The sequence below is a fragment of the Capsicum annuum genome, chromosome 5, assembly GCF_002878395.1.
Source record: "Capsicum annuum cultivar UCD-10X-F1 chromosome 5, UCD10Xv1.1, whole genome shotgun sequence".
Lineage (NCBI taxonomy): Eukaryota > Viridiplantae > Streptophyta > Magnoliopsida > Solanales > Solanaceae > Capsicum > Capsicum annuum.
This window is the reverse complement of record NC_061115.1, coordinates 218,986,972-218,999,492: the sequence shown is the minus strand read 5'-3', so window position 1 is coordinate 218,999,492 and position 12,521 is coordinate 218,986,972. Positions and strand designations below refer to the sequence as shown.

Here is a 12,521-nt window from a genome sequence, read left to right as displayed (position 1 = left end):
AGTGGATATGTATTTAGGTGTGTCAAACATAGTTGCACCCTTTGATGCATTAGTTAGATTTGGTCACCAAGTCACTTGCTTTACCTGAAAATGGTTTTAAGATGTGTATGAATGTAGGGTCTAAACTTCTACCTTTTTCTGTTTCTCTACTTCTCTAGGTTCTTTTGGTACCAATTGTTTCTTTATACAAAACTAGTCTGTTGAGGATCTATCGGAAATAACCTCTTGAGGTAGCGGTACGGATTGCGTACACTCTACTCTCCCTACACATGTTTCCTCTCTATCTCACCGCTGAGGTAGTGGTACGGGCTGCACAAGTTCTACCCTCTTTAGAACTCAGCAACAATATATCTAGTGTATTTCCACAAAGAGGGGTCTGGGGAGGATAAAGTGTACGCAGTCCATACCATTATATCAGCTGAAGTAGAGACGCTGTTCCCGAGTCCATACCATTACCTCAATTGAAGTAGAGAGGTTGTTCTCGATAGACCCCCGGGCTCAGGACAGATAACAAATATAGTCAAACAAAAATCATAAAAGCAACCAACAAGAAGGGATATCACACTGCTAGATAGTAAACAAAATACCCACAAAGCAATATTATAAATTAACTATACAAAATCATAGATATCTACAAAACACCACGAACAAGAGGCTACAAGACACTATAGGCACAGATAAAAACAACGCATTCTTCCTTATTATTACGAACGTAATCCTACCTACTACCTCTCCGCCCTCTTTAGAATTCACGATAGAACTAGTCAAACAACATTTTTTGCATTATGGGCAGCGCACATGGGGTGGAAACATGGCACAACATTTTTGACTAATGTATGCTACTTGCTTGTGAAATGTTTAAGGTTAGTTCACTTTCTCACATTAGTAGAAGGGAAACAAGGTAAAAAAAGACACACCAACTATGTAATGAAATCATCTTCAATTTATTACAGGAAAAATAGAGGTGGATTCATGATTTTAAGCCTTAAGAGTCACATTGGACGCCGTGCTCTTCTGTAATAATGGGTGCGTGCTTTAGATAATTATATATTATTTATAAAAAGTTTTCTAACTATATCGCGTTACTCGCGATCCCCAATCTCTTGCGAGGCGCTCAAGGCCCTTAGTCTTACCTCATGTAGTTTACGCTTTCTTGTTGGAGTCTATTTGATCGAATTGATAGATACAAAAACTTGAAGGTGCGAAATCTTATTTTCTTTAACGATAGATATTCATAAAGTTTTCATTTACGTCACATCTCAAAAACTAGTCGAGCCGGGGGTCTACTGGAAACAATCTCTCTACCTCACCTCCGAGGTAGTGGTACGGATTGCATACACTTACCCTACTCAGACTCCACTTTGTGGGACTATACTGGGTCTCAAAAACGTTGATGGAACAATTGAAGAGAAGGTAGTAGAACTTAGTAGCGACTAGAACAAGCTCGCGACTCTAATAGAAAGAAAGGATAAACTCTCAGCTCTATTTGCTTGTTTGTTTGGTGTGACTATTTGTCTCCTACTCTTTGGCATAATATGGGTGTCATTATTCTCGTCTAGCGGTTAAAACAATGCTTGTAAATAACTACTCATACACTTTGCCGTCTAATTCAACATATATATAACAAATTCTCCACAATCCATTTTCTATCACTTTCTTAAAGAGATCTTAGAATTCCAAAGACTCAGTGGCGAAGCTAGGAATTCTGCTAATAAGGGCATTGAAAACTTTAGTATATATCTCTAAAGGTCATTTTGACCTATATATATAGTATAGTTTTTCGATGAAGGGTGTTCGACTGACCATCTTTGTGTCCATGTAGCTACGCCCGTGGCTCTACTGAAAGCAGCCTTTGGTACATTTGTGAGTTTACCAAAGGGTGTTCGAGTGACCACCCTTGGATCAATGTAGCTACGCCCCTGGCTCTACTGAAAGCCACGTTTGGCACATTTGTGAGTCCATAATCCATTTTCTACCACTTTCTTAAAGAGCTCTTAGAATTTCAAAGTCTCCACGTAGCTAGGAATTCTGCTAAGGGTGTTCAAAACTTTAGTATAATTTTTCGATAGAGGGTGTCTGAGTGACCATCCTTGGATCAATGTAGCTACGCCCCTGGCTCTACTGAAAGCCGTGTTTGGTACATTTGTGAGTCCATAATCCATTTTTTATCACTTTCTTAAAGAGATCTTAGAATTCCAAAGGCTCTACGCAGCTAGGAATTCTGCTAAGGGTGTTCAAAACTTTAGTATAATTTCAATAGAGGGTGTCCGAGTGACCATCCTTGGGTCAATGTAGCTATGCCCCTGGCTCTACTGAAAGCCGCCGCGTATGGTACATTTGTGAGTCCATAATCCATTTTCTATCACTTTCTTTTAGAGACCTTAGAATTCCAAAGGCTCTACGTGGCTAGGAATTCTGCTAATGGTGTTCAAAACTTTAGTATAATTTTTCGGTAGAGGGTGTCCGAGTGACCATCCTTGGGTCAATGTAGCTACGCCCCTGGCTCTACTGAAAGCCACCGCGTATGGTACATTTGTGAGTCTATAATGGGAACTAAAACCAAGAACAAGTTGATCAATTATATCCTAGCACCCTTTAAGGTCTTAGGCAAAGCCAGAAAATTATACATGAAAACAATGTTTGATTGTGCTCAACAAGTTGGTCAAGGTGGTGGTGTTATCATGACTTGTACAGTTCCGGCTCATCGAATACCTCAACAACTCCCCAAGAGCTTCAGCAATATGAATACGAGACGAGAGTTAGGTCTACGTACCAGAACTGATAACATTCGAGATTATGCAGGATTATACACAAAAGAATATACTTTGAGATGTTATAGCACTAGGGTAGGAATATTAGGTAGAATTGATGAAAACAAGCCTTGCGATTTCGAGGAACTGGACGTTAACAAGGGCGTCTGTCTGAGCTCTAGAAGTTATGCTCTCGTGAACAGATGCCCTCGATTCAGAATTTAAGTTTTATGAGTTCAGCATGCATGCGTACATGCATCTTGAGGAACAATATAGTCATGTTGGCAAAGCCTTTTATTCTCAACTTCTTCATACAATGGTTTTCTGCTTATTATATCACTCATTAAAGCTACTACTATGTGTGGGGTCAGGGGAAGGGCCGGATCACAAGGGTCTATTGTACGTAACGTTACCTTGCATTTCTACCGGAAACTGTTTCTAATTCTAGATGTAAGTTTTAAGTTCTAATGATATCATAATTGGAAAATGCATAAAATTTGTGAAAAATGTCGACTAATATATAGGGGCAAGGGACGAATTATAGTAATTTGTTCCAACTCGAGACATAAACAACGATAAGGATAATCAGACTTGCCAGAAGAGCCGATGTACAATCAAATGTTTTGACTTGGAAATCTTCAAATTTGGAGTGAAGGGTCAGAAACACACGTAAAATATTCCTTTTTTTTCAAGTTTCATACATGGACTATTAGGTGTGTGAGTTTCGTACTTGAACTACCATGATCTGTTTATCAAAGCATAGCTCAGCTATCACTTATTCACTTTTCCTACCAGAAATATCACTGTTGTTCAGGTAGAAAAAGCAAACGATTGGTAGATGAGGTGTGTCTTGACAAGCAGCTGGTGATAGTTTACGTAGGAACTTGTATACCAGGGGCGGACCTATAGCCAAACTTTTGGTGCTCTAGCACCCATTAGATTTGACGCAGGTTAGGTATATAATTATATAAAAATGTATAAAATTTGGTATAAGATTTAGAAAAGCACCCAGTAAGCCAAGAAGATAGCTGGGTGCGTTAGTTTCCATGTGAAATCGTAAAACTTTGGACGTCAATATGTGTGTTCAAACCTTCCGTGCACCCACGACCCCTAAATCTTGGGTTCGCCGCTGTTGCATACTGATAGTTTAAGTATGAAACTCGAAAAAGTTTTGAGTTAATATAGGTGCACTTTTTACTATGAACTTTCAAATTTACACTAGTGAAAATGCTAAGAACAAGTAACCAAGAAGTACAAGTACCATAGAATCCAATCCAACATGAATATTAGACAAGCAGTTCGCGATAGTTCAGGTAGGAAACTCGCATATTGATAGTTCAGGTACGAAACTCGAAAACATTCTGGATAATATAGGTGCACTTTTTACTATCAACTTTCAAATTTACAGCAGTGAAAATGCTAAACACAAGTAACCAAGAAGTACAAGTACTATAGAATCCAATCCAACATGAACATTACACAAAGCAAAACTAGGAACATATGATGGATTTTTGCTCTTTGAAGAAGGCGAAAACGAGCCCCCTCCTCCGTCTGGTGCAGCGGCGGCAGGAGATTCTGCTGCAGCATTATTTTCATCGTCTACATTTACATGAAGTTTCATTCCTCCAAGGCAATGCAATCTATTGCCACAAACATAGTATCTGTCCCCTCGCGTTGTCAAGGGGAAAGACGTGTTGCCAGTTTTGCTCGAATCTAACACGCTGTTCGTGTTGCACCCCTCGAAATTCGCCTTTGTTACCTCAGATACACTATGGGATGATGAATATTGAAACACTGCAAAAAAATATAAGCAGTTATTGATTGTTAGATGCTGATAGAGTTTATGTTATGATGTAGAAGAGATACGCATCCAGTACCCTCGAACTATGATAAAAGCTGCTATGACACACTCCAACTTTACAGGGTCCCTATAGCCCCTAACTCAATTATAGCATATTTTTGTCACCATTTAGTGTTTATCAGGGATCGACGATCAAAGTTGCTGCGACTCACTCTAAGCGACTCACTCTAACTTCACAGGGTCGTATTACCTCCTAACTCAATTATAGCATATTTTTGTCACCATTTTGTGTTTATCAGGGATGTTGCTTTTAGGACTCTGCCGGCACCTTATGAGAAATCAAAGTTTTTGAATTTCGGGGGAGTATGGGGCGGCGAAGCTACCGTGTGCTGGATCATGACTGAACGCCTCTAAGTTAGAATCTGGGCTAGAAGCGACGCATGGAACACGACTTCGCACGACGAAGCGAGGGACACGAGGGCGGCCTTTTGGTTCATCCCCGACGTGACACCTTTATTACATAAAATGGGACCCATGTAATTAAAGGTGCCACGTCAGCTAAAATGTTGACAAAAATGCCACATCAGCTAAAAAGGTTGACAAAAATACTCTAAAATTTAGTTAGGGTAATAGAAACCCCGTGTAGTTGGAGTGTATCGTAGCAAATTTGGTCATAGTTATGGGAGATACTAGATGTTTTACATTTGAAAAAAAAAGGTTCAAATTTACGCTTTATTATATGAAATATATTAGTTTTACGATAATTCATACCCTTGTCATTAGAAAATCGGCTCGTATTTGCTCTTGACTTTAGCAAATATTATGAAAGAGAAGGTCTAAATTTGCCCTCTTCTTTTGATTATGGTCTAAAATTATCTTCGTTATACTTCATGTTGGAGCTTCATTCCCTCCGTCCCATTTTATGTGTGGCCATTTGACCGGGCACAGAGTTTAAGAAATACGGGAAGACTTGGTAAAGTTTACCAAATTATCCTTTATCAAAAAATGTGCCAATATATTTTTTTTTTAATTAAGTGGGACCAATAAGGGTAAAAGACTAATTGTACCTTTAAAAAGTTGACAAATAAAGAAAGACGACACTTATTTTGGGATGGATTAAAAAGAAAATGATGACACATAATTTGGGACGAAGGAAGTACTAAAATTAAGATACTCCGTAGAGTGGAAGGGCATTTTTCAAAATTAAACCCTTTCTCCAAGAAATTTTACGCTATTAGGTTAAGTTGACCAACAGCGACAAGTATATCTGTATCTAGCTTATTGTAAGATACCCTAAAAAACCGGTTAAATTACGTTGATAGTATAGACATTTTTGAAATTGTCAGTGTATATAACTCAAACTGATATTAAAATAATAGGATCGATGATATTTACCGAGTTAAAATAATACGATCGATGATACTTATCGAGTTAAAATAATACGATCGATGATACTTACCGAGTACATCTCCAATCTTGAATCTCTTTCCTACTAACCATGTATCAAGATCAGTACTAATATCCCAGCCAGAACTATCACCCACAATGTAATTAGTAGCTGAACTTGAAATTATAATTAAACTTAGAATTAAAACTACAAAAATTAGAAGAGGTTTTTCCATAATTGTAATTTTATTATGACAAGAAAGATGATAAATGGGACATGTATACATATTCACACAGAAATATATATACACTGTATATTATAGGTGAACTTATGATTAATTAGATCACCAACTAGTAACTACATAAAGATAAAAAAGCTTAATTAGTTGAAATTGGTTATGATCATTGAGTTATGCTTTTTATTTTTGGGTTTTCACTCAGTGTTCGATATCTGTATTGGGGCCCGATTAAATTTAAATTTGTTAGAAAGTGGGAGCCGTCTTCATGCCAGAGTTCGAACCCAAGAATTCTGATTAAGTATGAGTTATACGTTATAGATTAATGTAGATTATTCTAAGTTCAAATTTGTCGGAAAGTCCTACATTGGGGTGTAAACTGCTCCCTAACAAATTCGACTCCATGCCAGGGTTCGAATCCAAGACTTCTGATTAGGGATGAGTTATATGTTATGGACTAATAATGTAGATTATTCTAAGTTCAAATTTGTAGAAAAGTCCTACATTGGGGTGTAAACTTCTCCCTAACAAAGTCGACTCCACGTCAGAGTTCGAACTCAAGACTTCTGATTAAGAATGAGTTATACGTTATAGATTAATGTAGATTATTCTAAGTAATTATTTAGGTTTGAGTGGTTGATCAATAGATGAACTTGTTGGAAAGGTAGTTTAACACCTAAGTAGATCTAAATTCTTTATTGAGTAAAACATCTATTACCTTCCCGAACTATGACCAAATTTGTTACGACACGCTTCAACATTACAATGGTCCTATTACCCTCGAACTCAATTTTAACGTATTTTTGTCACCCTTTTTAGCTGACGTGACACCTTTTTAGCTGATGTGATATCTTTGACGTGGACCCTATTTTTATGTAATAAAGTAAAGGTATCATATCAGCACAAAAGAGTGACAAAAATACGCTAAAATTGAATTCAGAGAGGTAATAGGACCCCTGTGAAGTTGAAGTATGTCGTAGCAATTTTGGCTATAGTTCGAGGGGTACTGAATGCTTATCTCTTCTTTATTTTTGTCTTGAAAATGTGATGATAGTTTCACCTAGTAAGGTATCTATCAACCAAACAGTGGATTAATTCACGTATTTTTAATTACTTCATTCAGTTCTATAATAAGTATGTTTGTTATGCTTAGCTGAGTCTTCACTGTTCATGTTGCTTCATTTAAACTCGATCGACTCAATCTGATATGTAGTATAAATTATATGGTTGTCCTACAAAAGCATAGAAAACAAGAGTGCTAAAATGTCACGTCAAGTCACACTTTATACTACAACGACATACTCAATATATTTTCATAAATGAGATTATGAGAGGTCGGAATATATGCAGACCTTACTTTTACCTTTACAACGTACAAAAACTATATATTTCTGATGCTCTCGACTCAAGAAAATCACTTTGAAAGAAAAACTAGATTAAAACATTAACATGAAAATACAATTGAATTTGATTAATTACTTTATAAACTCAATTCTTTCAACACAAGTTCAAATAATATCTGAAGTTAATCATATATATATACATAGACCTTCTCTATGCACTACTAAAAATAGAAATTATCGACGGACAAATTCTATAGCTAGATAAGAAATTTCATCATTAATCCTATTTAATGGCAGATTAACAATAAGTTTTCATTATTATTATTATTATTTTTTATTTATTTTTTTTATTTATTTTTAGCTAAGAGCAATAAAAAGATTTAAGTCCATTAGCAGTTTGGTGACCTACATGGGCATGGGTACTATTCATTTGCTTCAAGCAACTTTCTGTTTCTTGTCTTATTTCAATTTCACCTACTTTGCACCAAACAAACTCTTGACATAATAATAACAATAATTTAGTCATGTTGTCAAAAAAAAAAAAAATCAGAGTAAAGCATCAAGTACCCTGAACTATGATCAAATTTACTACGACACACTCCAACTACACAGGGGTCCAATTACCTTCTGACCTCAATTTTAGCGTATTTTTGTCACCCTTTTTGGCTGACGTGATACCTTTGATGTGGGCCCCATTTTATGTAATAAAGGTGCCATGTCAGCACAAAAGACTGACAAAAAATTATTAAAATTGAGTTCAGGGAGGTAATAGAACCCCTGTTAAGTTGGAGTGTGTCGTAACAACTTTGACCATAGTTTAGATTTACTGAATGCTTATCTCAAAAATTAATTTTGTTCAAATACAATCAAAAAGTACCTTGAAGTTCTAGACTCAACTTTGAGACAATAATCAATCAATTAGAATGTCAAAAAAATATTACATTTATTCTATTACAATAAAAGAGTACACATTTCAAGTGAAAAAAAAAATCTAAAAAAATACATTTTTTCTTCCAAAAAAAAAAAAAGAAAAGAAAAGAAAGAAAAAAAGACGAACATTCCATAGCGTGAAAATGGATCTTGTCTTGAGCTCAGACTCGATCTGTATTCAAATTCTGAATTCACCTGTCTGACAGACTGTCGGCCGGGCGGATCTTGTCTTGAACTCAAACTCGATCTGTATTTGAATTTCTGAATTCACCTTTGTGACAGACTGTCGGCCGATCGATTGAGTTGTGTTACATCACCTTCTCTTGTTTTTACTTCCAAGTAACAAACTAAAGTAAAACAAAACCCTAAAGAAAAATCCCCATGCAATAGTAATCCACAAACAACTCATTTTACTTAAATCAGTTATCCCTTGTTGAACCAAAATGTCAGCCCCAGTAGTAACACATGTTGAACTACTAATTTTAACATTCAATGTGTTACTCATTGTGTTCAACAATTTTTCTTTCAATGCATTTGGTACATTTCCAAGTGGTGAATTATCAAACATTTGAATCCCTTTGACAAAACACTTAGTTGGATCATCAAATTCATTTTGTAAAACGGCTTCGTAAGGATATTTCACCAGAGATAGGTAGTGAAACCAAATCCAATAAGGTGGGATCCGGTCGCGGTTCATGAAGAACCCAGAGAATAGGAGGAAGTAGGCTAGGATCGCGACAACAATCGTGTAACCCAACATGACACTAGGGACTACACCGGATAGGAATGTCACGAATGAGTTCCCGGCCCAGAATGAGGCTAGGATTATCGCGAAATAGAACAAGAACCCGGAGAATCCACCATCCAGACCTACAGCCCAGAATGTTATCGCGGCGAATGCAAATGAAAGAAAGATCAATGCTGGTAGAGAAACTATAGCATGAGAGAGACAATATGAAGATCTTCGATAAGCATTGTAAGCGGTTTCCCTCATGAAAATGTACCTTTCTTGTAGGAAAACAGGCAAGGCGTCCGCGCAAGTGTAGAAAGTTGTTGACATCGCGAATGCAAAGAAACCGAGTCTTTCTTGAACCCCTTTAGGGGAATCATCAAGTTGCCAAAACATGGTAGCTAGGATGAACCCGGTGACCACGATAGCCCCTAGCCGGATGCCAAATAGCTCGGGCACCCTCCAAGAATTCGTGAAAGATCTCTGAGACAACACAATCATTTCTTTCCAAAAGGGATTCGCGTAAGTAGGAACCATTGAAGCCGGACTAGTATGAATATCACTTGTTGTACCTGAAACCAATTTACCTCTAGAAATGCTTGCGCTAATCGCTTCTTTCAATGACAAACCATGTGTAGGTGTTACTGTTTCGAGATTTTGATTACTCCTTTTAGTATTTTGCCATGTTTTGTTGAACTCAACCAGACTTTTTGTCCCTCCTGGGGATCCTTCTAACTCGCGAATTAAGTCCAGGGCAAACTCTGTTCGATTTTCACTATCAGGTATAGGGTGACCGAAATCAGCAAAGAAATGTGGGAGGTTCATAGGTGACCCGCTATAGACCGTTTGACCACGAGACAAGAAGAGCATCCGATCCAATAACCCGAGGATTCGATAACTTGGTTGGTGAATTGACATGATCACAATACTTCCACTCTGAGCAATTCTTTGAAGAACTTTCACCACCATGTATGCACTAGTCGAATCAAGACCTGAAGTTGGTTCGTCAAGAAACAATATGATGGGGTCATGAATAATATCAATTCCTATCGACACTCGCCTTCGTTCACCACCGGAGACTCCACGATGACCCTGTTGAAAATAGTAAATTTAAATGTTCAAAAATATGATCAACGAAGCATTTCATGTTTACGTAGGATCAAGAAAAATATAATAAACAGTAAAAGTGTGTTACAGATATTGTCTTCCGGGGCGAAGCTATCCTTAGCAAAAAGTTCATCGATAAAAAATTATACTGTATATATAACATATATCACGTACTACTTTATACATAAACCTTAAGCTAAAGAAGTAAAAAACATTAGTATATGCCTCAGGTGAACACACACACACACATATAAATTATACTGTATATATAATGTATATCACATACGACTTTATATATAAACCTTAAGCTAAAGAAGTAAAAAACATTAATGTATGCTTCAGGTGAACACACACACAATAGCGGAGCCAGGATTTTCACTAAGGGGGTTCAGAAATAAACATAGGAACAAATTGTATACACATAAAAAAAAATTAAATCATGTATAAATAGTATAGTTTTTCGCCGAAGGGGTATATATATATATATATATATATATATGTATGTATTAATGTATTAATGCTGACAAAGGACGAAGAATACAACAACAATAAACCTAGTGTATTCCCACATAGTGGGGGTTTGGAGAGCATAAAATGTACGCAGTCCATACCACTACCTCCGGAGAAGTAGAGAGGTTGTTTCCGATATACCCTCGGCTCAAGACAAAGAATAGTAAACAGAGTCGTAGTACGTACCTCATCACCAATGATAGTTTTTGCAGCATTACGTAGTCCCAATTGATCAATCAAAGCTTGTACTCTCAATTTCTTCTTTGATTTTGACAAAGTACGAGGCAATCTAAATTCAGCTGCAAACATTAATGTCTCTTCAACTGTTAACATAGGATATAAAAGATCATCTTGCATGACGTATGCTGATATTACTTTTAATAATCTCGAATCGAGCGGTTCGCCATTTAATGTTATCGTTCCTCCAAGGCTCTCCTTCGCTATCCTATTAGCGAGTCCATCTATCAGGGTCGATTTTCCTGATCCTGATGCTCCTAGGACGGCGACTATCTCGCCGTCCCTAGCCTCCCCAGAGATATCATTCAGGAGGACTTTAGTCCTCGTGAAAAGATTTTCTCCGGGGATGGGATCATCCTCGGTGACAGGTGGTCGCCGGAGAATAGCCGGAAAAGTCATTTTCCGGCGAGTTTTTACTCTATAGGTGAGGTTGTTGAATGAGAGTATAAAAGGGAGAGAATGTTGGGACATGCTTGAAGTTTCACTCATATCGAGAATCCGATGCACCGGAGTTTCATCGCCGGTGACTTCTTTTCTTACGTCGCCCACGCGCTTTAGCATTTGACCTAAGGTGGGTGAAGAGTACGCGCTAGCTTGCGACATTTGCATGGATTGTTGTTGTACTCTTTGATGATCATAAAATTGTCCACTTTCTCCACCTTGCAACATATTCTCCGCTACTATTTTCGACATTACTCGTCACCACACTGACAGTATAAAGAATTTTTGAACGACGAATTATTCAATCGAAAATTCGAGATTTTGGTGTATGTTTATGGAGAGAACATTAGAACAATTGGCAAAAAATGAGATGAATTTTGAGTGAATTTATGGTAATGTGATTGATATATAATGTATTTTTTTTTCTTTTTTGAAACTTTGTAGTAGATTGAAAGTAGGTAAGCAAATAGTGTGTGAAAAAAAGACTCAATAGATTGTCCAAAACAATATTCAAAGTCCCCACAAATATTAAAAACTCTTTGTAATTCTCTACAAGAAAAGCAAAAGAGTTGGAATATTGATTGTTATCTTAATGTATAGCTATATATATAGAGACTAAGATTTATAATTTTTATATTATATTTAATTAATGTTTCATGCTACACATTTACTATATGTGTCATGGTGGGGTAGGAGTGTTAGCTTTTAATAGAAGGACTATATTTTGGTCCAATTATCTTTTTTTTTTTTTCTTTTTATGTTTTTTGTGTTCTTTAAGAAAAATATTTAGTAATCTTAATCATTAAAGTATATAAACATCTCATTTGATTGCTATTCCACTATTTGAACATGGTAGATGTGTAAAAAATTATATATTAAATAACTTTTTTTCTCTTCTAAAATATAAAATATATTTTTTTTAAAAAATTAGTAATGTGAATAGTATATCCTATGTTTGTTAAATATGACTATATGTAAATATTACTAATAAATGATTATACATGGTATATAGTTAATTCATATCATTTTTTTTTGTTTTGGGGGGTTGGG

General features: G+C 36.4%; 2 protein-coding genes across 2 annotated transcripts; both read right to left on the bottom strand.

The window, feature by feature from the left end:
- Positions 1-4,101: 4,101 nt before the first annotated feature.
- LOC107872699 (stellacyanin) lies at positions 4,102-6,208 on the bottom strand. Its single transcript, XM_016719323.2, has 2 exons — positions 6,011-6,208; positions 4,102-4,544 (listed from the first exon to the last, which is right to left on the bottom strand). Exons 1-2 carry the CDS (start codon positions 6,171-6,173, stop codon positions 4,153-4,155), a joined length of 555 nt encoding a protein of 184 aa, XP_016574809.1. The 5' UTR covers positions 6,174-6,208; the 3' UTR covers positions 4,102-4,152.
- Positions 6,209-8,412: 2,204 nt separating this feature from the next.
- LOC107871342 (ABC transporter G family member 6) lies at positions 8,413-12,030 on the bottom strand. Its single transcript, XM_016718249.2, has 2 exons — positions 10,980-12,030; positions 8,413-10,268 (listed from the first exon to the last, which is right to left on the bottom strand). The coding sequence occupies exons 1-2, from the start codon at positions 11,721-11,723 to the stop codon at positions 8,760-8,762; spliced, it is 2,253 nt and encodes a 750-aa protein (XP_016573735.1). The 5' UTR covers positions 11,724-12,030; the 3' UTR covers positions 8,413-8,759.
- Between the last annotated feature and the right edge of the window lie 491 nt (positions 12,031-12,521).